The sequence below is a fragment of the Glandiceps talaboti genome, chromosome 11, assembly GCF_964340395.1.
Source record: "Glandiceps talaboti chromosome 11, keGlaTala1.1, whole genome shotgun sequence".
Classification (NCBI taxonomy): Eukaryota; Metazoa; Hemichordata; class Enteropneusta; family Spengelidae; genus Glandiceps; species Glandiceps talaboti.
The window spans coordinates 2,502,967-2,530,000 of record NC_135559.1 but is presented as its reverse complement, the minus strand read 5'-3'; the positions used below and the strand labels follow the sequence as shown (position 1 = coordinate 2,530,000).

Genomic DNA, 27,034 nt, shown 5'->3' with positions numbered 1-27,034 from the left:
TACAATACAATACAATACAATACAATACATACACACACACACACACACACACACATGCATTAAAATATTCATAGAAGAGTAAAAACAAATCAACAGTCTCCACCATTACAGGTGCTGCCCACATGTGCACAGTTAAACCTTGGCATGATACTGGGTCAACAGAAACAGTAGACAAACCAAGACAGGCATATTATAACTAACATCTCTGTTGTAGTACATTGAAGAAGGCAGCCAGCTTACTTACATCTAGTTTGAGATGGAAATGTTGCTAAGTTGACAGCTTGAAGTATAAATAAACAAAAACAAACAACAACAACAACAACAACAAAACCTACACCATTTGACAACAGGAGACAGGTTTTTCATAATATTTACTGCTTTTATTCCATAGAAATATAGAAAACATCTTGGTGAAAGAGTACCATATGAAACAAATGATAAAGTCCAAACAAAAAGAAATATTTCTACAAAGTATACATATTTATTGAGTAAATCAAACTACAATTTGTCTTACAAATACCGTTTGTACAGAAAAATTTCACTATCAAAAATATTTGTCAAATGTATGAACTATTACAATTTTCTGTAACATCATCTTTGCAGTATTACATTTTTCTGGCTACAATGTCCAATGTTTTATATATCAGACACTCTGTGGGATTGGGGGTTCAGTGAACCTCATTTCACATTAGTTTTTTTATGATTTTTTTATTTGAAATTTCAAATCAATCAAAATGAAGTTTGTGAATTTGAATGTACATCTGGAGTGAGAACAAGAAACAAAAGATAACGTGATTGGCTGGTAACATTTCATGATGAACCAATCATAAATGAGCTTATGTTGATCTGGCGGAAAGAACATAACTTTCTACAACTTCTGTGATTAGTTAATTTTGAAACCGTAATGATACAACAAGTAAGGAAATAAATGTACAGAGAAACACCTTGTCTAACTTATAGTATGTATGTTACTACCATGGAAAACAAACTATTAGCAAACTGAGATAGACACAAACTAAAACTATTATTGCTGATAACAGTGCCTTGGTTATGTGGATATAATCAACCAGTAATCAAGATAGTGTAAACACTGAATGGGTTGAATGTGCAGTCACATGAGAAAAACTTGCCATCAGAGATGCCACCCTACTGTGAGTGTAAATAGTGTAAACACTGAATGATGTTAAAAGGGCAGCCTCAAGGAAAACTTGCTATAAGAGACATCACCCTACTATGAGTGTAAATAGTGTAAACACTGAATGGGGTTCAATGTGCAGCCATATGAGAAAAGCTTGGTATTAGAGACATCACCCTACTGTGAGTGTAATTACATCAATGTCTGTTGCTAGCTTATATCAATATGTTGCAATAATAGTTCAAGTGTGTTAGCTGTAGTTTTAGTGTTAGCTATCCAATACTTGACTTGCCATTGTTGTGGTCATACTACACCATTAGTGCTCTACAAGGGTCTTACTACACCCTTGGTGCTCTACGAGGACTCTGACTGTACGTCATAGAAGATCTCAGTTGTGAATCCTTAGCATTGTAATATTCATTGAAGTCAAGTCGTACACCCAGTAGCTGAAGACTTTCATCAGAATGTCTGGCCAATAAAATCAGGAAATTCTTGACCATATCCTGTTATATGGAAAGGAAGACAAAATGTAATACACTATAATATTTCAATATTGTTTACCAAGGGTACCTGAATTTCACAAAATATGACCTGATGAGTGCTATCTCAATGTATTTTATGAAAAGATGAATGGTGATTCAGTGGTTAGGTGAGTTTAATCTTATCTCTGGATGTGACTAGAGGAAAGACAAAGTCCAGAGATTTCATTAACTAAAAATGAACTGCCGAACTGAATCAACAAAAACACTGACACAAATATCATTACAGTTAGTACATGTATGTATGCACGTCGGCATTTGATGAAAATGTTGGAAATTATCTATACTTTTGTTGCTATAGTTACAATGGAATCTAGTGGGTAATCACAGGGTTGATCACAATATGTATTTACTATGCATGAGGAATCCAGTGGTTAATCACAGGGTTGATCACAGTCTTCAGCATTTAGAATGCATGAGATGTTTGACATATTAGTCTACTTAATCAAGCACTGTATGATTCATTGATGACTATTATCTTTGTGTGAGTCACATGACTACAATTAGTGTGAATATTAAACTAGTCTTAGTTAGTGCATGTCTAGTAATGTTAATATAACTACTTGTATTTCAGACATTACAAATTGTGAAATAGCTGCATATTGGCATACAATTTGGTGTGAGAAATATATCTTTGTGTGTGTGTGTGTGTGTGTGTGTACAATGTATGTATGTATGTATGTATGTATGTATGTATGTATGTATGTGTGTGTGTGTGTGTGTGTGTGTGCATGGGTGCGTGGGTGCGTGGGTGCGTGCATGCGTGCATGCATGCATGTATGCATGTATGTATGTATGTATGTATGTATGTATGTATGTATGTATGTATGTATGTATGTAAAGTCTGTGACGTTGAACAAAATATTCATTTGATAGCAAAATACATAATGTGTAGTAAAACCAGTGTCATTTCATGTAAAGACATTTTTAGAAAGATAGAACTATGATGACTGTGTTTACAACAGAATGACCACACCAGTCAAAAGAACAATACATCATGAATAGCTAGATTATTACAGTAACACTCATAACAAAAATATCAACTGAATCACAGACACTAAAAATATGCCTCAAAACACACAAAACGGTGATTGGTGATAATCACTAAGTGTTCCTACCTGGTATGTGTTGGACAATATTGTCAACTGAGCTCTGTTTGGTTTTACTACATCACTGCTAAATTTCTGTCTTCTCAGCCGGTCTCCCCTCTCATCATATGTCCCTACTCCCCACTCACCCTGTAAAGCAGAAATTAAATGTCATTCACGAGTCAATCTTTAGCTTGAAAAGCCATGTCATATTATAACGATATTAATTTACACTGTGTATGAATACATAACGATAGAAGAGAGCGATTTTCTCTAGCCAAGGGGCTCACAGCTTAGTACACAAAAGTACAATATGGGCTGTGCTAGCATTCAGTTTATATAAGGTGTAATAGTTTGTCCTGTAAAAGGAAAAGATAGACATAAACAAAGAGAATGTAGATGCACACACACACACACACACACACACACACACACACACACACACACACAGAGGCAGACAGACAGACAGACAGACAGACAGACAGACAGGCACACACACAGACAGACAGACAGGCACACACAGACACAGCCAGACAGGTGCACACACACACACACAGACACACACAGACACAGACAGACAGACAGATACACACAGACATAAACACATGTACACACATGACAGACACTTGTATGCTTGTACACACAGACACAAACAGATATGCAGTATACATGTACACAGACAGACAAAAATAGACACTTGTGTACAAATATATACACTCAGTAACACAAACAGACACACACACATACACATACACGCGGGCAGACAGACAGACAGACAGACACAGACAGACAAAAATAGACACTTGTATACATACACACACTCAGAAACACAAAGACACATACACATACACAGACAGCCAGACACACAGACAGACAGACAGACAGACAGACTGCCATAAGATTACCTTTTCTGTTCTTATCTGTTTTTGTTTCTCCACCAGTAATCTATTGTCAAGTTCTTCTAGTGATGATTGGTAAAAACTTTCCTGGGTGTATTGGAATTTTATGATCAGATCAAATATGGCTCTAAGCTGGGTTAGTAATGTCTGCAAATAAATACAAATAATCATGGTGAACGACAAATAAATTTTGAATAAACAATTATTTATTTATTTATTTATTTACTTAACTTTGACAACGGTCAGGCAGTCCATACAGGTGACAAACACCTATAAATGTGGACCCCAAAACAAATATACATAGAAAATAAAGACAACTGTCAAATGCAGAGTGGTGAAAACCCATATTCATTATCAAAACCCTTGTATTTACTATAAAATATATAGGCACTGGTTAGATAAACATGTGGAAAATATAATTCTATTATCAATATGCTTTTAGAATATTATATATGCTATGAAGGCTTTAGGTGTTTGAATCAAGTTAATGAAATCAAATCTACTTGATTTGATCTGATTCCATAGATTGTTGGCTATTAGTGATCTACTGATACAGAATTCAGGAAGATTTCATGTACTGTTGTAATCTAGAATTTGATTGAAATCAAGTTGATTAGATTAGATCAGATTTACATGTGTGTAATAGGAGTGAAGAGGGCATGGAATCTGGAGGTGGATGGAAAAAGAGGGAGAGGGCGACCAAAGCTGACATGGAAGAGTATGGTGGAAGGACAATGTAAACAGATTGGATTAAACATCAATGACTATAGGAACAGGCAGAAATGGAGGAATGTGATTGCCACATGGAAAGAAGGACAGTCGGTGACCCCCCGCCAGAGGGAAGAAATCGACTTTAATTAATGATGATGATAATATTTAAAATTTGTCTCCTAATAGTAATACAACTATTGGCAGAATCTAGGATCTAGGATCACTTCATTATGTTGCCTTGATACATGATTTGATAAGATCTGAACAGATTTCATTAGGTCTAAATAGATTTGATTAGATCTTTATCTAACCTTAGAATCATCCTCTAATAATTTGAAATCTTGGAGCTCTTAATTAGTTGCTATGATACATGATTTGATTAGATCTAATAAGATTTGATTATATTTCGATCTCACCTTAGATTCATCCCCTAATAATGATCTACTAATGATAGAATCCAAGAAGACTTCATGTGCTGCTATGATATGGTCCAAATCTTCCGCCTCAGTAACTTTCTTCCACAGTTCATCCCAGGCACATTCTAACACCTATTACAAGGAACATAAAACAATTTTAGGGCAAGTTGAATATTTTCAACAAACAACTCACCATTGACATAACATGGTCAAGGTACTTATGAATGGTCTATAATATATATCATACTTCTTGTGATATTGTGCAAAATTTGAAATTTTTTAATTTTTTTATTTATGTATTTTTTTGGGGTGGGAGGGGAAAACAAACGTGGCCAACTCTGGCTTTGAACAAAATTGACACCTGAAAAATTAATTGAAAAGTATATGACCCAATGAGTAAAATGAGTCGCTACTTGTAGATTTTAATACATAGGGTAATATTTTCGTTATAAATGACTGTGAATGCATAATGATATTGATGACTGAATGAATGGACATACAAACAGAGTTCCCATCTGGTTGTTACTCACAACAGCTGATAAATTGCAATGATAGTTTACTAGTAATTGATGGCATTACATAGTGGTGAAAACCTAAATTGATATGTTAACTGTTAAATGGATACATATAACAGCTGATATATTGCGATTGGTAGCTCATTTGATGTATTGTGGTGAAAACCTATATTAATATGTTGACCATTGGATGGATATATTTACCAAGTCTAAATTGCTGTATGTAAGATTTGGACTTATAACTTATATAAGTATCACAAGATATTGTAAACGATTTTTTTATTATGAAAAATATCTATTCTAACATATGGCACAGATGTACAAAGTGAAGTATGTTATATTGGTTGGTACACTAACTCACCTCAAAAGTGATATAATACTGCATTTGATGTACAAAGTCAAGAATGTTATACTGGTTGGTATACTAACTCACCTCAAAAGTGATATAATACTGCATTTGATGTACAAAGTCAAGTATGTTATACTGGTTGGTACACTAACTCACCTCAAAAGTGATATAATACTGCATTTGATGTACAAAGTGTAGCATTTCAGCGGCAATAACGTGACATTGATGTAACACTGGTGCAATCTCTGTAAAATAATAAATCAGTCTGTTTAGATAGGATACTGTTTATTGACCATCTGACCATAAGTAATTATAAGGTTTCAATAACGATGTTGTGGTTATGTCTATAATAAACAAATTAATATTACAATAACGTAAACATTCATGTACGATAAAAAAATGTGACACACAATCCAATCTAACACTAAGTTCATGTAATAATGCAGAGAAGTAATAATAATCTTTATTCGTCCAAATAAATTCGGAAATTTGTTGAATGGTTGCCGTTGTTCGAAAGAGTCAAACTGAGCATCACCCTTCTTACATACAGACCTGGTTAAATTTTAAATCAAACCCAGCCGACACCAGGCGGGTTCAAACCCAGACTGCAGAGGTAAGAGGCATACGAGCTAACTGCTCGGCCACCGACAATTCAGCATGATAGGATATGACAGTAGATGGTAAAAAAATTCAACATGATAACAGTGTGTTCCGTAGGACAACTAACATCTTATAGTGTAATTTATTGTGACAATATAGTAATATACATTTCCCTTTTTCTATCCCATAATATACGTTTCATGGTGATAAATTTCATACAATACATTATATTCAGGTTATTGAATTCCAGCCATTTTGCATGTAAGGCTCACAAGGTGTCAGATGTTTGGCAAAGAGAGGATTAAAATCTCATCATGGTCACTAAGCAAATAGGTCAATACATACAGCACTGAATACAATATGTGTGAAAAAAGAACTCTGATTGTTAGGCATGTTTTAATTACTGCTAGTTGCTAAAAAAATAAAACAGAGGGAACAACACAGAAAATGAATTGTAACTTCTTGTCTGTTGTCTTTCCACTACAATATACTAGTACTCAACTATTCTGGCCCTAACTTCCTGCCCAAAGCAACATGCAAACAGCACTCCTCGTGACTAAACCATGAAATATTTTGGTCTCTCTGATAACTTGAATATGGTGTATTATACTATGCATGAGCTAAGTTGAACAAAAAATATGGAATATATACTCTGGTCATTCTACGTCACAACAATGCATGTCTACATCACCAGTTCTGCTGTGTTAAAAATATGAGTCAAAACGTTCAAAATTGCCATTACTTTCCTCGATTTTTCTTTGATGTTACTGGTCGCTGGTATAACTATGTCATTGTCCAATATTTTTCTTTGCTATTACTGGCACTGGTATAATCATGTTAGTCTCCAATATTTTTCTTTGATATTACTGGCACTGGTATAATTATGTTATTTGGCAATATTTTTCTTCATTCAGCCGGAAAGTAGTCGTGATCTAAGGGTTGTCACTACGAGTATAGCGACTAAGTCACTTATATTTTCCTTTGCTGAACAAAGAAACAAATTGGGGAATAACATCAAAGTATTTATAATTCCTGAATTACAGAATATTCCATGTGATATTCCATGTGATAACGCATACCTTTGATGGCGTGAAGTCTTCTACTGTTATCCATCTGAGCTCTCCAAATATTAGCCAGGATGTATTCCATACGTTTAGCTCTCCACAGGAAATTAAACTCTCTCAGATACATTAGTAAACACTGCTGGGTAAAGACAGTACTGATTGGACCGTCTACATGGTAATCTAGACTGAACACATCCCAACCACAATCACCTGGTGACACCTGGAAATGGAGATGGTTACACATTAAATAACATTTCTGTGGTACAGGTCTGTGTCTGCAAAGATGGCACAGGGTTGTAACAGAGCTGTATCTACAGGCCTGTCAACAAAGGTGGGGCTACATCACTGTATATTTGTCATGAACCACTTAGGACTGATATTGTTCTAAGTATCGCACAATATTATTGAACAATTTTGGCCCACACTTTAAGGCAAACATTGTGCTTTGAATACTGCCCCCAGTGGCCACACTATGTAATCGTTTGACTTTCTGATAAGGCCAAACAAAAAGAATTGTTTCTGGTCAGGACAGTTTGTCTAAAATGGTGTGACAACGCAATTTTTAAAAAATATTCTCAACAAACCTTTCACTCAATCTACTATTTATGGCAGTTACTGTTCTTTTTATTTAGTACTTTAGAACAAGTGTGTATGTGGGGGCAGATGTCATTTGCTTGTTCATGATTGGCTCTGCGGTTGTCTTCTCACCGATCTGCAGACTGCATTGGCTGGATAAACACACACACACAAAAGACCGATGTGGGGGTATTTAAGTGATGCGCACTGACCAGAATTTTTTTTTTTTTTTGGCCTAACTGGTATATGACGAATTCTGAAGTATTCAATCTTCACTCAATATACGTCCATTTTGGTTACAGTAAGTATGGGCAGTCTTGAAACTAACTTACTTCTAGGAGACGGACATCTAATCTTCTCAAGATCTCTGGGTCATCAAACTGAGCATTGGTTCCTCTGATGGCAGTTTCTAGTACACCCGATAAATTATGTAAATATAGGACAGTGGCAGACTTGGACAGGTCATCTCTGTAAAATAATCACAGACAGTTTCTAGTATACCCCGTAAATTATGTAAATATAGGACAGTGGCAGACTTGGACAGGTCATCTCTGTAAATTAACCACAAACACAGTTTCTAGAACACTCCAAAATTATGTAAATATAGGACATCAACAAGGTCCATCCTGATTGGTTGTACATGGATAACAATGGCAGTAGGAGCATCTACAAGGCCCCGTAAGAGTCTTACTAGTCGTCTTTGAAAATGAGCATCCTGTACTATATAAGTGTAAGTTATTACAATATATTGATATGTCTACTTACTCTAATAAGTCCATTAGATGTCTGATGAAATCTCCTTGTCCAAGTAATAGGTATCTTCTCATAGCCTGTGGATTGAATAATAACAAACATTGAGATTAGTTCTAAGTGTACTACTCTACTATTGTATGAATTCAAACGATCAAACAGAAAACAAATTCAAAGCTATTCTCATAGAACAATCAGGGATGTAGATAAGGGCCGGTACCTGGCAAAATCAACCGGCTACTCCATAGTTTCTTGCCGACTACATTTTCAAGAATTTGTGTTTCAAATCAGCAACTATTTATCCATTGTTTGGCATACTCTCTGGTTCCTTCCAAGGGTTTACCATCTGCTTTTCCAATGTTACCTGCTACTTTTTAATAACAGCTACATCCTGGCATATACCTTCATGTTTTCTCATCACACCTAATATATTGCTACTGTAGTGCATTTATACAGGTATATTTTTTAATTGAAATTTTTCAGTAGAAACATGTACAACTTTGATAATACTCTTTATGTTCAATGATGTTAGATATTAAAATATGTTGGCTTATGACATTTTGGACCCAATGATAGATGACTCCTTACAAAATGTGTATTCATTGTCAATTCTTGTTGTTAAAATTGAAAGACTGAATATTCAAATTAATTTTATTTTGTAAGAGTGAGCTCAGACTACATATGTTGACATCATAACAATGTCTTGTTCAGGAAGAGAGAGTTAGTGTCATCATCGCTCATTGTACAATTCAGCATTTGTGGAGGGTTTATGGTTCACTGCATCACATTTTACATGGACTGGCATTGTTTGTTTTGAAAAAATGATCTTACCTTCAAATGTTCCAAGAACTTGTATTTTGTGAACAAGATATCCAGTAGATGTTTGCTGGTGTCTTTGTAGGCTAGTGTTATGATTTCTTGGAACTTACTGTTGAATTCTTGTGTGAATAACATTTCAGCTGAAAAGTGTAAAAAATATATAAATATCAATATATTCACGGTAAAAACACATTATGAACCCAAAAGGATGAATTATAGAACAGTATTACTATTCTGAACAAATACAAATGGGCTAAAAAATCAAAGACGCTGTAACTATGGAAATTTATTTTCAGTACTTTCAATACATATTAATGTCCTGAAGATTAGTGAATATGATTTGATTATCACTAAAGTTCTTGAAAGAAGCTGCATCACAACCTCATGTCTCTTTGAGATTGATTTCCGAACATAAACCATAGCATCTATTAGAACTTCTATGATTTATCCTTTACAGGACACAGAATCACCAGTTGACCAATCTCTGTGTACACACAACAGTAACGAAATAAATGTATCTTGTTGCTGATTTAATTTCTGATCAACATACAGACTGTATACCTGAAGTTCAAATGATGTAGAGTTTTCTATGGAACTGATTGTTTTCTGCTTGATTGTTGAAACTGAGATGTGAGACTTACCTTGCTCAGGGGTCAAATCTGTTGTCTTGGTAACAGATCGACCACCAATAGGTGTTCTGTCTTGACAAACTTGACGAGTGAAGTTGATAGATTTACCAATCAAGAGTATCTGTAAGACATTATTTAGGATTTTAATAACAGCAATGTCATTTGTGTTATGGAAGAATTAGTTCCATACCTTTCTGGCTTGGTCCAATGTAATGTAAGAGAATTGCTTACCTTCCTGGCCTGGTCCAGTGTAATGTAAGATGGTAGCATGGACTTTCTTAGTGTGTATTTGTCATGCCATAGTCTGTCTTTCTTCACTGTTGGATCAGCAGCCACAAAGAACTGAAAATATAGTAAACCAAGAATTGTCAGTCATGAAGGCTTGTTTCCATGGTAACACCTGTGGTGTTTCTCAATCTGCCTCTGGGGAAGAACAGTCAAAGTTTCAAAGATAGCTTGACCATAAATAACTTGGTTCAAGTAAATCAAATGTGATCACACCATTATATTTTACCAAATTTACTTTGGTCTAGGATTAACAGTTACCATCATCACAACAGAATCCTATGATGAGAGAGTACCAGTGTGGGTACTCAAGGTATTTGTACTTATCCTTACAGAGTTTTCTGTAGGCTAGCTGCTAGACTAGACCCCCACTGACAGGCAATTTTGCTATTAAACACTAGTCTAGCCACAGACCACAGGTAGCAAAGCACCAATGGTTCTGTCACGGGCTTGCCTACGTACCAGTGGTACAAATCAGCAACAATTTATCCATTGTTAGGTCTCCTTCCAAGGGTTTACCATCTACTTTTCCAATGTTACCTGCTACTTTTTAATAACAGCTACAACTTGGCATATACCTTCATGTTTTCTCATCACACCTAATATATTGCTACTGTAGTGCATTTATATAGGCATATTTTTCAGTAGAAATATGTACAACTTTGATAATATTCTTTATGTTCAATGATGTTAGATTTTCAAATACGTTGGCTTATGACATTTTGGACCCAATCATAGATGACTCCTTACAAAATGTGTATTCATTGTCAATTCTTGTTGATAAAATTGAAAGACTGAATATTCAAATTATTTTTATTTTGTAAGAGTGAGCTCAGACTACATATGTTGACATCATAACAATGTCTTGTTCAGGAAGAGAGAGTTAGTGTCATCATTGCTCATTGTACAATTCAGCATTTCCTGATTTTTTGAACATAATATTCTCTGATTTGCAGCAAAAACTGAAAGAATGAGAGATACTAATACAGCTGGAGGTCATTTATGTCAGTGTTTTTGTTAATGGCGGTAAGCAACTAAAATCTACCCGAGTTCCCCACCAAAATTATGGTATAATGTAAGGGAAACTATGCCAGTTTTAACATAACCCCCCCCCCCCCCCCCCAACTTTCCATTCTACAACATAACATACCTCATGATAAGTGTCTTCTAATTCGCCATCATAAATCCATCTATATAGAATACTACATATCGGATGTGACACCAGTTTTAGTATTCTACGTACTGAAGATTTGACAAATGGATCCCCAGTCCATGTATGGGAATGAATGGCTGTACCTAGAGCACCACCTTTCTTACCTGGAATGTTGAAATATAGCATAATATTGCAGTCATTGGTATGCATACTTTACCTGAATATCTCATAGTTACTACGCACTCACCTATTTCTAAGTCAATCTTTTAGTCTGATTACACATCAGCGAAGAATCATAGTTAAATCATTTTACTTGCTCTGTCAAGTTTTATTTTATGCCCTTGAATATATGAATCAAGTCTATAAGCCACAATTATTGTCATGTTATCAATATTCAAGATAATTATAATATTATACATATCATGAATTTTTATATTAAATACTAGTACGCCCAAAAATGGTACTTTGTGGTTTGTGAAGTCAACTTTTTGTACTGCTTTTGTATTTCTTGGTGTGTGAAATTGTTTAAAACTTACGTAACAATTGTCAAGAATTTGTAATTGTTTGTGACACTACTAATACCTTTCCAACATACAATAAATTTGTACAACTCATGCAAACTTCTAGAATGTTACTTTTGTGTAATACATCTAAGTTTACTTTCCTTGCCATGAAAAAAAACACGTCAAGTTCATGGTTGAAAATACTTTATTGTAAATTTTTACCTTTATTTGTCAATCATTTTAGACACACATTTCATCCTTACAATTTTAATTTATCTGAGTTATCTGAAGTCTAAAACATTAAGGCTAGAGTTCTACTGTTTTTGAATAAACCATTATTATTATATTAGTTTGCTATTACTGCAATTCTAAACTTTACTAAGTCCATTTTAATGCAGAATCTTAGAGGATATAAGTGTATCAGCAACAGTGAAAAGTTTAAATGAGAACATGGCTTTGACTGGTGTGTTAACTGTACCTTTATATGCATCTACCACTGAAGCCAGTGCTTTCATTTTCAACATAGGATAATCAGAACATGGCTTTGATTGGTGTAATAACTGTACCTTTACATGCATCTACCAATGAAGCCAGTGCTTTCATTTTCAACATAGGATAATCAGAACATGGCTTTGATTGGTGTAATAACTGTACCTTTACATGCATCTACCAATGAAGCCAGTGCTTTCATTTTCAACATGGGGTAATGAGAACATGGCTTTGATTGGTGTAATAACTGTACCTTTACATGCATCTACCAATGAAGCCAATGCTTTCATTTTCACCATATGGTAAAGAGAACATGGCTCTGATTGGTGTGTTAACTGTACCTTTATATGCATCTACCTATGAAGCCAGTGTTTTCATTTTCACCATAGGGTAATGAGAACATGGCTCTGATTGGTGTGTTAACTGTACCTTTACATGCATCTACCAATGAAGCCAGTGCTTTCATTTTCACCATAGGGTCATATGTCCATATTAGTAATCTTCTCAATGTCAATGTATTACCAGGGTTGATATTAACTCCTATATCTTGTTCCTGGTTTAACTACCAATTGAACAAATAGTACAAATATTATTACACCATGCACAACCCAGGTTCAACAAAAAATATGGAATATATACTCTAGTTGTTCCATATCACAACAACGCGTGTCTATGTCATGACAATGTGTGTCTACATCATTGGTTCTGCTGTGTTCAAAATATGAGTCAGAACGCTCAAAATTGCCATTACTTTCCCCGATTTTAAAAATATTATATTACTATTATAATCACATTATTCCCAAATATTTTTCTTCATTCAGCCAGAAAATACTTGTGACCTAAGGATCTAGTGACTCATAGTGACCAGAGCCCCTTGGGAAACTTGTATTTACCTTGGCTGTAAGAAGAAATATATTGGGGAATAATATCTAATTATACCAAATGCAAGCCAAATCAAAAATGTTTGAACAGAAAATGTGAGATTTATATCCTACTGGTTCAATGTCATGACAATGTGTATCTATGTCATATATTCTGTGATGTTTGAGGTACAAGTCTGAGTCATACTATTCAATATCAACATTCCTTTTAATAAGTTTAACTAAATTATGCTATAAATATAGTCCCCATTATTTTTCTTCAATCAGCAGGAAATTACTCGTAACTCACGGCTTTTTATAACTTCTTGTCTTTGACCTGTTAATAAAATATCTACCAACTTACCTGTGCCTCAAGTACTGCAATCAATCTAAGATATTCTATCAACTCTTCTTGTACAGCTGCACAGAAACTCTGAAACACAAAAATTATTGTCAATTCCTAATTTGTATTATCTCGCTATTAAAAAATTGGAAAAAAACTTTGTCCAATGATACTACTACATGTAGGTGTTTTTATAGCAACCATTGACTGAAGTACAACATAATTGGACTAACAAAACAGTTTCTTGTAATATGATGCTGTGTCAGTCTGATATCTGTTAGGTGTAAAAGCTGAAATAAGTAATAGTAAACAGAGATTTACAGGGCATGTTCTAAAATATAAACTTGAGCTTATCAAAATGTCATAACTATGCTTGAGGAAAGACAAAAGATTTGATAGTTTTACCCACTTGGGGTGCTCTTTGAAAGCTGATTGCAATGAGGACAAGCATCATTGCATACTGTAGAGTACTTTGAATATTGTATTTTTTCTAACATTTCACACCAAATGTTGATGACACTCTCAGTCACTTCAAGACATCCTGTTTATTTTTGTTTTTGATTATGTATATCTTAGTAATTCATGTCTTTTTTCAGGCACTGCCTTGCTATTTGTTCTCATGATGAAAACCTTAATCTCCATTTTTCCCTAGTCTGGGGCATTCATGCAAAACACTTCTTTTGGAAATAGCTGCAAAGTAGGTAACTAAATGTGGTAATTTGTCTTGGAATCTAAACTGACCTGTCCAACCAGTCCAAATGCTCTGTCACTGCTCCTATCATCTACATACTTGCGGATCCTCATGTAAAGCCATCCTAACTCACTTAGTTTCTTGATGACATCACGACATGGTCTTGAGATTCCAGCCTTTGAAAACAGAAACTGTATACAAGTGAAATCATGCAAACATTATCCTTCAAATAAACAGCGCCCTCTTGTGGCAAATGTTGAACACTAATTGTTGAAAAACACAGATCAGTTGGAAGAATTGGAAACTTGATGAGATGTTGGTATTTATTTTGGATTTTTAATTCATTAAACTTAACTATGTTTTGCTACTTAAAAGAGCAATTCAAAACAACATAGCCCAAGGCTGTGTTTGTAATTCAATAACTGCAGTTTTTTAAACAGTACAAATATTTTGCTATTATACGCACAAAAAAGTGATTTGTAAATAAACTGAGCAAACATGAGTAATCACCAAGTTAGGTCCAGTCCATGTATGCATCAATTACTTCCCCATATATGGAAATAGTACCATGCATACTTATTTGCATAATTATTAAAACATGGTTAAGAAATCTGAACTCGGATAAACAATACTTTACAGATATAAAATGTACTCACATTTGGATCCAGTGTAAAACCCTGTCCACTGCTATCTTGTTTTAAATATTGACCCTCAATTCCTTGGAATGCATAGATGACATCACGTACCAACACAGACTCGGATATCTCAAAGGAAGCTACAGTTACAAATAAATAACATAACGTTGGTCTCAGAATCCGAGAGTCTCATTCAGCCTCATATTGTCTGCCAATGTGAATCTGATTCTGAATCTGAATCTGAGACTAACTTTATACTCATAAAATATAACCATAATACAGTAATCCATCACACTATATAGAAACATTGTTATCATGTGTACTTGCAATCCCACCATGTTGAATGTTGCATCATGGGAAATGTGATAATAACTACTTTTCACTTAGTATTGTAAAAAATGTTGATACATTGTTTGTAACCACAAATCAAGGTATTTCATAAACTTTGAGTCATGTCAAAATATATCATACAAATTTTGTGAAATTGCCAAAAAACACCAAATTGAAACTCTGTTTCACCTCTGTTCTTATCATAGCTGTCTGCTGTTGCATTATGGGACTTATCGGATATACACATTTGTCAGATGCACACTGAATATTAATGACTCCTTTAAATGGATGTTCTTTGACAATAGTAGAAATGTTCTCAATTTCTGAGTAACCTTTGACCTTACACAGAATACATAGAAGAATCAATTCTTGAGTCAAGCATGCAATTTTTAATTTCACGGTTACTTACTGTTTTCTTCATCTAGTCCTCTTGATCTCACTCTGCTGTCATGGTGACCAGTTGTCTTGGCAACGGTACCATCAGGGTATCTACTACCTGTGAGTGTACTGACAAGTCGATTACCAATCTGAGCAGCTGGAGTGATACCAGGTGTTGGTAGCATACTGGAATAAATAAATGATTATTTACATCATATCCTTCACAGTGTACTGTACAATATACAGATTGACAACTATACAGTGTTTTTGCTAAAGGTGGTAAGTAGGTAAAATCTACCAAAGTTCACAGAGTCATTTTACCAGAGTTACCCGCACAGAGTTATGATACATATGGTTATAGATGGACATGGGTGTTGGGGTAGGTCAATTGATAAGTTACTTACCTTGGTGGGAGGGACATTGGTGTTGGGGTAGGTCCATTGATAAGTTACTTACTTTGGTGGGAGGGACATTGGTGTTGGGGTAGGTCCATTGATAAGTTACTTACCTTGGTGGTAAGGACATTGGTGTTGGGGTAGGTCCATTGATAAGTTACTTACCTTGGTGGGAGGGACATTGGTGTTGGGGTAGGTCCATTGATACTGCTAACAGCACTACCAATACCACTACTTTGAGTTGACCCAGCAGTTGAACCTATAGACAGTGGTGTAGAATGGGCATCACCAATACCATGTGGTGTAGAATGAGAAAAGGATGGAAGACCTGCACCAAAGAATGCCATGCCATCTGTTTTCTACAATAAATAAATAAAAAAATCAAACAAACTAAAATGACATATATGTTTACTGAAATTAAATATGTTTTCATGTCAATGAGTATGAAAGAGTAATAAGTTTTACATGACTTGTTGAAACTATATGACTTATTATAAGTTTTTCAAAAATGCAACTGAACTAGGCAACATAGATCACATGTTCTTGTAGTATCTGATAACTTTTATAGCTATACATATTCATATTTAATTTGAGGAAGGTTTCCATTTCTAGTTATCTCAATGTATAATTTCTTACCACTTTTTTAGGGTCTACATTTAGTTCATACAATAGATACAGGATGGACCATCTGTTCTTCAAAGTTCCCTGGGAGGCAAAAGTGATGAGAAAGTAAACCATAAGTTAGTACAGAATGACAGGTAGAGAATGTCTCGATATCTTGACATGTCAATTCACAAACAAACCATGTTTGCATGCTAAATTTTGGTTAACCCGTTCATTATTTTGTCCTAGGCGCACAAACTAGATTATATGCATTACAGTATAATATATGTTGATGTACAGCCCCGCTCAAGAATCACTTCCTGACAGAGCAAACTGTGGACTACTGTAGTTCAGTACTAACAACAGGATGGCACGTACACTTAACCAGCATGTGTTAACAACTGGAAGGGTAAATGCCTACACCAGTCCTATGTTAACACCAGACTAGCTCTGTGCAAAGATGGGGTTGTTACTAACACCTCACCAGTATGTATTGGCAACTGGAAAGGTTAATACCTGCACCAGCGTGTTTTAATACCAGGCTACTCAACATTGCGTTGAAACTTGCTGACAAATCAGAAAGGGATTCATGAGCTGGAGAAGATAAATGATATCAACATCAGAAAAGTCTGCTTTGAATTAATGAGTCTAGTAATAAAGAACAAACATTTATTACTTTCACCACTTCTATGTTTACACAGTTAATATATTATTAATTTTGTGTCAGCCATAATTTATAAATACTGATGAAATTATGCACCTCTAGAAACTGAATTAGTGCTTCAGTCTACTTTCAATCCACTTATCTAACTTCATAAATGTTGACTGGGTAATGGCTTTGTACATTAATCTTACCTGGCTCTGGAGTTTCCTGTGTAATTCTGAAAACCTAGCAGCATCTTGTTGTCTGCCTTGTCTGACCACTAAAAAGAGATATCATTTGGATTAAAATCATACAATGCAATATTCAGCAGCTGAACTCAACAAAAAGACTTGACATACACTGAGTCCAGTTTTAATATTCTCTTTGCATTCATTGATAATTGTGTATTTCACCTGCATCCCTAATACAGTAATAGTCATTTTACTGAATTTTTTAACTTGATAGGCATGTGTATTTGTAAATATAACTTTGAAGAAAATGCCTCTCACATAATTAACATCTCCATACAACAGAACCAAAGTGATATGTCGAGGTCTGGTCTGGTCTGGTCACCATCAACACTTTCAATGTCTGACCACTTTTACAATTTCTACTTTGACTGATTCTTACAATGAGAATGGATGCAATACATAGTAAAGGATTTATATGTAGTGCATACAAAAAGTATAGCTATATCATTCACAGGGGTGAACAAATCATTTTGTGAACTGGTGGTCCCCGGACCGATGCCTTAAAAAATCCAGTGGTCCTGTTGAAAGAATTAGTGGTCCCAGGCCCTGCTAATGTGAAACATTAAATCTCACCTATGAATCTGTATATTCAGACAACTTTTTAACATAGTTATTAACAGTAAGGTACTGGTCCAACGGACCAGACATGGTAACATTTGTGTGGTCTGCCCAAAAAAATTGCTAGTCCCGGACCCAGGACCAGTGGATTTGTTCACCCCTGATTCATGCTGTTGTTATTCAAGATCATCATGTCAAAGATACTTACATTTCTTTTTAATTCTTTCTGCAATTTGAAATTCATCCTTTTCAATTGATGGTTCCATTTGACTGCAAAATAAATATATTTACTTATCTCTGTGAGGTAGGCAGATTGAATGAATACTTCTAGCATAAAATTGGTCTCCACAGAATTCATTCCTAAATTTGACGAGGGCTCACTGTTAGAGACTAATATCACCTTCTGTATGTGTCATTTAAAGACCAGGAAGGGAGAGTCTGGTTTGACAATATTTTGATATGCAGTGGTTTGGACAATGATATTTATCATAGCAAGAGGTACTTGAAATTGCAAGGGCTTGGTAACATTGTTACATTGTTCAGGGAAAACAAAGTTACTGTTCAGAATAGTACAATGTGAACTCACCTTCCTATTACTCTGAGAGCATGTTGAAAGTATGGTCCAGCCTCATCTGAAGAAATGAAGAAAAAATATATAATCATATAAACATTCATTAGAAAATTATTAAAATGAAAGGAGCACCACTTCTTTGACTTCACTAAACTTGTAATGATCAAGATGTGACACAATCACATGAGACAAATATACATGTGTGTGTGTGTGTGTGTGTGAGAGTATGTGTATGTGTGAGTGTGTGTGTATGTATGCATGTGTGTTTGTATGTGTATGTGTGTGTGTGCGTGTGAGTGTGTGTGTGTATGTGTGTGTGTAAAACTTGAAGGGGATGGTGTTTTGCTTGATACTATCAAAATTTTTACTTTTATTGACTGGTAAAAATGTCAAACCTTAATAGAAACATTTCAGTTTTGCTGAATTTCAAAGGAGGATGTGGACATTCTATGTTTTCTGAAAATATGCATTTTGTAGTTTGCATAGGTATATTGACATTTGGTTTATCAAAAGAATTTCATTTGTCAGATGCAGTTATTATTATTTATTTTAATTACTACAAATAGAGAAGAACAATAGTTTGAAAGAATTTCTTATTACAACTTAATGTCATTATGCAAACGCAAACTAAAAAATATGCAGTATCATTCATTTAAAAAAAAAGAGCAAAAGGGAAATATTAAACTTCACATCCAAAAATTATTAATATATAATATAAAAAAATTCTTAACAATGCACAATGTCCATTATGAATATTTAATCATATTGCATTGCAGAAAAGATAAGTAGACAACTATTGAAATTGTGTGAAAATTTGGCAAAATGTAGATGGAAATACATGATACAATACATGCCATATTGCAACGGAGGACAGTCACAACAAATCACACATGCGAGGTTGCCGTAATTTACTAGTAAATTAGATGTAATCTTGTCCAAATTCAACAAGTTCTTTTCAGTGATATGTAATGCAAATCTTGATTACGAATCTTTATCATCGATGGCCTACACTCATACACAAACATTATTGGAATTTGATCGTTAAACGCAGTGAAATAAACATCCAAAACATGTCCCGTCAAGAAATTGACAGCACGACGTAGTCAGTGGACACCCAGGAACTTACCTTCCCTCCTTTTGGTAACATGACATACCAAGCTCTTCAATAAATTAGTTGGGTTTTTCGGATCGCCGGCATGAGTCAATGCCATCTTTCAAGTTATGAGCTACGTAAAATAAATATAAAATTACTATTTTTAACGTAAAGTCACTTTTCACTACTAATCGTAGTCAGCCATTTTGTTTTCCGCGGTAAGTTTGTTAGTTTGGAAGTATATTGTTTTCTCCAATGTGCTCTTGACAAGGGGTCATTAAACTTTACATTTTTAGATGCTTTTATTTGTTATTTAAAACTCAACATCCACTTTTCACAATATTCTGGACATTCCTTTGAGAATAAACCAACGATACAGATGATTTGTGGCCCGAAATATTGACATTTTCATTTGGTAGTTGGGAATTTGTCATGAAACTTAATTTTCTTTTATGTTGAAGATATACCCATGATGCACAGCTTCAAAGTAACTATCAACATGGCTGATACAGCGCAGACGGACTTCTGAAACTCGGGCTCAAATCGACCCAATTACTCTTAACATCACCTTGAATATTGTTATGCGAAGGAAAAGAAGACCGAAACAACATGTCTAAATATTTCAACCGTCTGGCTGAAGCGTTTGTGAGTAGAAAATACACGTTTCTGAATATTGCCCGATGTGTGCGATAACTAGAGGTGTTTCAAACGTACGTAACTTTGTTTGTCCATCAAGCGATAATGACATGTACGTGTGGATGATTGAAGAACATAACACATAGCGGTACTGTAGGTGATAATTGAATTATAGTGGTCATGCTTACCCACATTACGCATAACTGTGCTAAGCCAATTTCTCACTTTTTTCAAGGTATCACTTTTTTTTTAAATTTTGTAAACCGATAAAAAAATGTAATCGGTAATGATTTGTTCTGGTTACTTATTGATACGCCACAGGTGTGGTACACCGTGTCATATCTTTAGCTAACTATTAACCTCACAAGACTTGGGGACTTGGCACAGAATTATACTGTCAACAACACAGATAACTTATAAGACCATACGATCGCGTGGGTCGTAGTTCTTGGAAAGTGCCAACTGTTGACATTCTGATGTGAGCAACAGAAATTTCTGGACATCTTTCGTTTTTTGAAAGAGATGTTGACTGTGAATCGCCACATAGTCGATTAGGGATTGAATAATAGAGGTTAAAGGTCAAAGCTAATGTATCACACCTAATCTCAAGTGTCAACGAATCTAACAAAATCAACCAATGTGAATTTCAAACATTTCTTTTTTTTAACTTCATCTTTAAAAAAAATTAAAACAACCAAACTTGGAGAAGTAAACAGCTCTCTATGTAGAGAAATCACGACATATGTAAACAATGAAGTGTCAGGGCATTATATAAATCTTGTTCATGTGAGTGTTTATAACACTAGATCATTCCCAAACCTAACCCTAACTTCCTGATGTGAATGCACTTGTATATTTATTGTACATTTGGTGTCCACTCTTCAAAATTCTTGCCAATCAATTTTTTAAAACAAATTTCCATGAATACTATGAATATAACAGTTCTATAGGGTCAATTTTATGTCATATTGTGATTGATAACAATAGACCGATATGTCATATTAAACAGAAATTAAAATGGAAAAAATCGTTTGATCCATTCCTTACTCTGCTATTGTTGGTGATATGATTTCCATTGACTAGTTTGATGCCATATGAAAAATAAAAATCAGCAGAATACACATAGCTCCAAATAAATAAAAAATGGTACTTTTGATACTATCAATACAAAATATTGAAAATGGTAAGTTTTTATATATTTTAATATTTTCAGTTCAGATAATCCGTTCAGTATTTGTAAAATGTAGAATTTCATACAGTACAGTAATGTAAAATACCTGAAATTATGTATACATTTGGTTTAAGATCAGAAAAAAGGTCAGATTTTGTGGCTACATTGTTATTGTATAATATATACATTACAGTAAGCATATGTGTGAATAAAATCAGTAAGCTGTAGCTAGGGGCAAAACTGTAATTTGAATTTCATCAATTATTCTTATGTGTTAGATTTCCTTACTTCAAGGATAGTGAACTACTTACAGATAAATCGTCGTATAAGGATCAGTTCACACTTTGACAATAAGTTGAAATGTTGTGAGAATTAGTAGAATGCAGTCACTATTTTCCCAACTATAGTAAATGTAAATGTAATATCAAGGCTGAATCCATTAAAGATAATGGCTTTATAGGAAGCAGATGGAATCTCACCAGTGAGACCGCTAGTTTGTAAGTTTTATGTCACTCAGTAGTATTTTGAAATTGATGCCAGGTAGTTTGATATTTACCACCTTTTCAGAATACTCACTTAGTGTGACTTGTTTGTAAGTTATGTCAAAATGTTATTCTAAAATTGATGCCAGGTAGTTTGATATTTGCCACCTTTTCAGAATACTCACTTAGTTCTAAAATTGATGCCAGGCAGTTTGATATTTGCCACCTTTTCAGAATACTCACTTAGTTCTAAAATTGATGCCAGGCAGTTTGATATTTGCCACCTTTTCAGAATACTCACTTAGTTCTAAAATTGATGCCAGGCAGTTTGATATTTGCCAGTCTTTTCATATTCATTTTAGTTTTCAAGCTACTCATAGTGAGCCTCATAGTTTGTAAGTTTTATGTTGAAATGGACGCCAGGTAGTTTGATGATTACCAATCTTTTCTCAGTATTCGTTATAGAATGTGAGATATTCAGATGTCCTTATTTACCTCCGTTCATCTTGTTATGACGTTTGTTTTGTTCGGAGTGATCACCGCCTTCCCACAAGGCAGCGATCACTCGATACGAAAACAAATGACACAAAACGATGGAAATAGAGGTAAATAAAGCATTTAGACGCTATCACCATATTGGATTTTAATCAGATTGGAAGTGAGGCCTGTTCACCCATTCAAGACTGTTTCATAATATAATTTAGTTACTTTCTTTTCAACGATAGGAAGAAGTGAAAACATGACTTGTACATTTATTGTACCATGGTTTCTATGATTATTTCCAGCATTGTCACTGTCTGTTGTAAGACTTTATAGCTTCAAAACTCTGAAAAGTAACATCCTGAGTATTGATACAGCCTTTCACACAATATCATGATGATAGCGATTGAAAGAAGGACTAAACCCTAAATTTGTAAGTTTTGTGCTATAAGTATAAACACCTATCATGTATCCACTAAACTGCATATTTCATATTGATTATTAAAAATCATCATGATATATGTCTAAAAAGTATATAAATGTGACAAGATTTGCCCTGCTCTATTTCTTCAGTGCTGACATACACTAGTTACAGTCTACAACCCTTGACTTTGACCTATGACCTCATGACATAGACACACCCTTTGATTTGATATCTCTATTACATACATCCTGTATTGACGAACTTCTATCCGATATACCACACCACAGTAACTTAAGCCTCTTGTAATGTGTGTGGTACTTTTGACTACCATCATTACTCATGTATCAAAGTAGTATGTGTACTTGCCATGTTGTATCAAAGTAGTACATGTACTTGCCATGTTACAGGTTATATATATGAAGTTGTTGTGTTACAGGCAAATGTTATATAATATTGTCAAGCCTAATACAAGTCTCTAGGGTAGTGTCAAAGGTCCTGTCTATATGACAGATAACAAAACTTAATCAAATCTCAGGGTTACATAAAGAATAATCTTTGTTACTAAATTTTTATTGGAACATGTTCAGATAGAGACCCATGGGTGATTATTTGATACGAGCACACACATAGTTGTGATGTTAGTAACACCATAGACAATGTCTATGGTAGCACCCACCCATACATAGTTGTGATGTTAGTAGCACCATAGACACTGTCTATGGTAGCACACACCCATACATAGTAGTGATGGTAGTAGCACACACCCACACATAGTTGTGATGTTAGTAGCACCGTAGACACTGTCTTTGGTGGCACATCCATACATAGTAGTGATGTTAGTAGCACCATATACATTGTCTATGGTAGCACACACCCATACAGTTGTGATGTTAGTAGCACCATAGACACTATGGTAGCACACACCCAAACATAAGTGATGTTAGTAGCACCATAGACTACGTCTATGGTAGCACACACCCATACATAGTAGTGATGGTAGTAGCACACACCCATACAAAGTAGTGATGTTAGTAGCACCATAGACACTGTCTTTGGTGGCACACACCCATACATAGTAGTGATCTCCCCTCTGCTATGGTGCTTCCCTATTTCAAATAGCGAGACTGTGAACAGATTTTATTTGCACGGATTTTGGAAATAAAATCCACCCACACCCTTGCTAATGACTATAAAAAGTACAGAAAACAATTTTAGATCATTAAATGCAACCTATGTCTTGTCTATTTTGCCATTTCTTGTCTAAATTAAATTAAATGAATGAAATTAAAGTATTTACTGTCAAGAATGACCGTTCATGAACTTCAAGTGGCCATATGGATGAGAATTTGGTATTTATTTTGGATTTTTATTTGATAAAACAGCTTCACCATGTTTTTCTACTTGAAAAAATAATGTGAAATAACATATACCAAGTCCATGTTCATAACTCAATACATTGCAAAAAAATGTACAAAGTGTAAAAAGTTTGCTATTGTACGTATAATAACAAACATTTTACACATTGTTTAATGTTTTGCCGTTTATCAAGATGTGAACATGGACTTGGTATATGTTATTTCACATTATTTTGGCAAGTAGGAAAACATAGTGAAGCTGTTTCATCAAATAAAAATCCAAAATAAATACCAAATTTTCATCCATATGGCCACTTTCAGGTTTCTGGTGACAATAATAACTCCCACTCACATAGATTTGATAAATTCAAGGTTGTGACTGAACAGAAATTTTGATTGTTAATTTGAAGTATTTTTTGGTTATTGGTTATGGTATAATCAATCTAAGTAGTGTGTCTTACTAAACTGAAACTAATTAAACAAATTTAATTGTGAAATGTAGGCATTAAATGTAATTATGGAGTATATTGTAATTTGAAAGACGTCATTCCTAATAACTATACAGAATACGGATTCATTTGGAATGCATACTTAGTGAAATTATAGGGATGTGATTAGCATGGAATGAAATAGAACCAATTGATAAATGATGAACAATTGAGTGAAAAAAATCAACTGAAATTGGGCTTTTGATAGGGGTGAAAATATTGAATGGTTGCTTCATTGTTCTATGTATGTATGTATGTATGTATGTATGTATGTATGTACAGTAAGTGAATATTATGTGTATGTATACATGTGTGTAATGTTGTTTTTATGGTAATATGTTCCTAACAGAATAGTTTATCATGTATATATGTGTATGTGTTTGTATATAGTTCTATGTATGGTTTGTGATGATGGTGGTGTGTGCATGTGTGTATTTTTGTAATTTGATTGTGTGTGTGTGTGTGTGTGGTGGTGGTAGTAGTGTTTGCATAGTGCATCTGCACATTTGTGTGTGTGTGTGTGTGTGTGTGTGTGTGTGTGTGTGTGTGTGTGTGTGTTTGTGTAACTGGTATGTGTGTGTATGCGACTGTATTAAAGTTATGGACATTATGACAATGATAATATTTTCTGACAAGAATATTACAATTCATCAATCATTGCATTCACTTTTGCCCATTGAACATTTGATTTATAGGAATACAGCAAATTAAAAAAAAAGATGAAATTGTGAAACAAACAGTTTGATTTATGTGGCTGACAGTGACACCATACTGATTGGTTAATATTTGTTTTGTGTGATTGTGTTTCTATGGTGAGAAGAGTGACTCATCACATCTACATATTTTACATAGTAGTAAATTAGTACATATAAAGGGTGTTGTCTATTGACATTGCTGATACTGATATTATACTAGGGTTTGTAAAAATGTATTCACACAAAATGTGTTTTTCCTGGTCCCTGCTGTCATATTGATTGATAGTGTTGTAACAAGTAGATCAAATCTGTACATGAGTTCCCCCATTCACTTTTGCTTTAGCCTACCATGGATGTATTAGTGTATCACTAATACATTCATGAGCCTACCAAACGTATCATGGTACAATGTATAGGAAGCTATGCCTTTTAAGCTGATTTTCCATTTGTTACCTGGGTTCCCAATCTTTTGCGAAAGTATTACTGGTAAGATCTGACATAGTTGCCTGGAGTAGTTTTCCTAGGGTGCCAAAACAAAATTATATATCAACTTACAGTATACTGTATGGGGACTACACCAGTTTTACCCGCAATCATTCTCGCAAACCAGATTATTATTTCTTCCACTACACTTCAAAATATGTAGGGACCGACTCGTTAAGAACGGTTCCGTAAAACGATTGTGGTTTGCTACAATGCCTGCAATTGATTTCTGACTTCATGTTACTGGATTGGACTTCAGTAGAGTTTCAATCCTTTAATAGTAAAAACACAGTGATGAGTAGACAACAGTGTGCCATCTAATGATAGCTAAATTTTGTTGTTGTGAGTCAAAATGATAAAAACTGGGATTTCTTGTAAGTGATATTAAAATATATTCCCCACAAGAAATAAACATACAGAAAAGAAATAAATGATAACATCCAAAAGGAAAACGATTTCAAGTTGTGGGTGAGAGACTAGAAAATAGTTTTCGGAAAACTAATCGAGTCTAGCCACTCAATTTCAAAAGCATCGAATTGCATATCATAAAAAATGTTGTGACTGTAGTTGCTCAAATTAACACTGATTACACAGTCAGAAAACAACTACATAAACAAGTCACCACATAGTAAGAGATAGGAGAACACCAAATTTTGGTGCATCACTAGAAATTGTGTGCATCAGTGGCATGTCAAATATTGGCTTAGAGGGCACATGGGTAGACAAAAACTACCCGAATTCCATGGAGTCATTTTCAAGGGTGCCAAACTACTAAGTAATATGGTACATATTCAGTTTACTGTATAGAGATTATGCCACGTTTACATACATTTATGTTCATCCTCACTGGCATTCTCAAAACCTTAGCAAAGACACACTGATGTGACCATGATACACACACACACAGACTGCAGCAGTAGAAAAATTAAAATTCTAAAGATCACATTTG

General features: G+C 34.5%; 2 protein-coding genes across 7 annotated transcripts in view; one reads left to right on the top strand and one right to left on the bottom strand.

The window, feature by feature from the left end:
- Nucleotides 1-396: 396 nt before the first annotated feature.
- On the bottom strand, nt 397-19,983 carry LOC144442270 (gamma-tubulin complex component 3 homolog). The gene is made up of 23 exons (XM_078131570.1): nt 19,905-19,983; nt 18,794-18,839; nt 18,416-18,477; nt 17,611-17,678; nt 16,789-16,857; nt 16,318-16,511; nt 15,789-15,943; nt 15,071-15,189; nt 14,465-14,590; nt 13,745-13,813; nt 12,950-13,082; nt 11,526-11,692; nt 10,322-10,432; nt 10,103-10,211; nt 9,474-9,601; nt 8,658-8,722; nt 8,225-8,360; nt 7,332-7,536; nt 5,809-5,897; nt 4,789-4,920; nt 3,668-3,808; nt 2,793-2,912; nt 397-1,638 (listed from the first exon to the last, which is right to left on the bottom strand). The coding sequence occupies exons 3-23, from the start codon at nt 18,471-18,473 to the stop codon at nt 1,474-1,476; spliced, it is 2,559 nt and encodes an 852-aa protein (XP_077987696.1). The 5' UTR covers nt 18,474-18,477; nt 18,794-18,839; nt 19,905-19,983; the 3' UTR covers nt 397-1,473.
- A 388-nt stretch (nt 19,984-20,371) lies between these two features.
- LOC144441905 (phospholipid-transporting ATPase IF-like) overlaps nt 20,372-27,034 on the top strand; it is a 67,146-nt gene continuing 60,483 nt past the window's right edge. For all 6 annotated transcript variants that reach the window (XM_078131160.1, XM_078131162.1, XM_078131164.1 and 3 more), the window contains exon 1: nt 20,372-20,516. In XM_078131160.1, the coding sequence (XP_077987286.1) occupies nt 20,481-20,516 (36 nt within the window). In that variant the 5' untranslated portion in view covers nt 20,372-20,480. The remainder of the gene's footprint in view (nt 20,517-27,034) is intronic.

Bases quoted from the DNA above. Each gene is read 5' to 3' on its own strand.
- LOC144442270 (XM_078131570.1), bottom strand. From the start codon at position 18,473: ATGGAACCATCAATTGAAAAGGATGAATTTCAAATTGCAGAAAGAATT. The intron at 5,898-7,331 runs GTATGCGTTATC...ATTATTTTACAG, and splicing joins AAGACTTCACGCCATCAAAG to AGATTGCACCAGTGTTACAT. The intron at 4,921-5,808 runs GTGAGTTAGTGT...TCCTTGTAATAG, and splicing joins AGTATTATATCACTTTTGAG to GTGTTAGAATGTGCCTGGGA.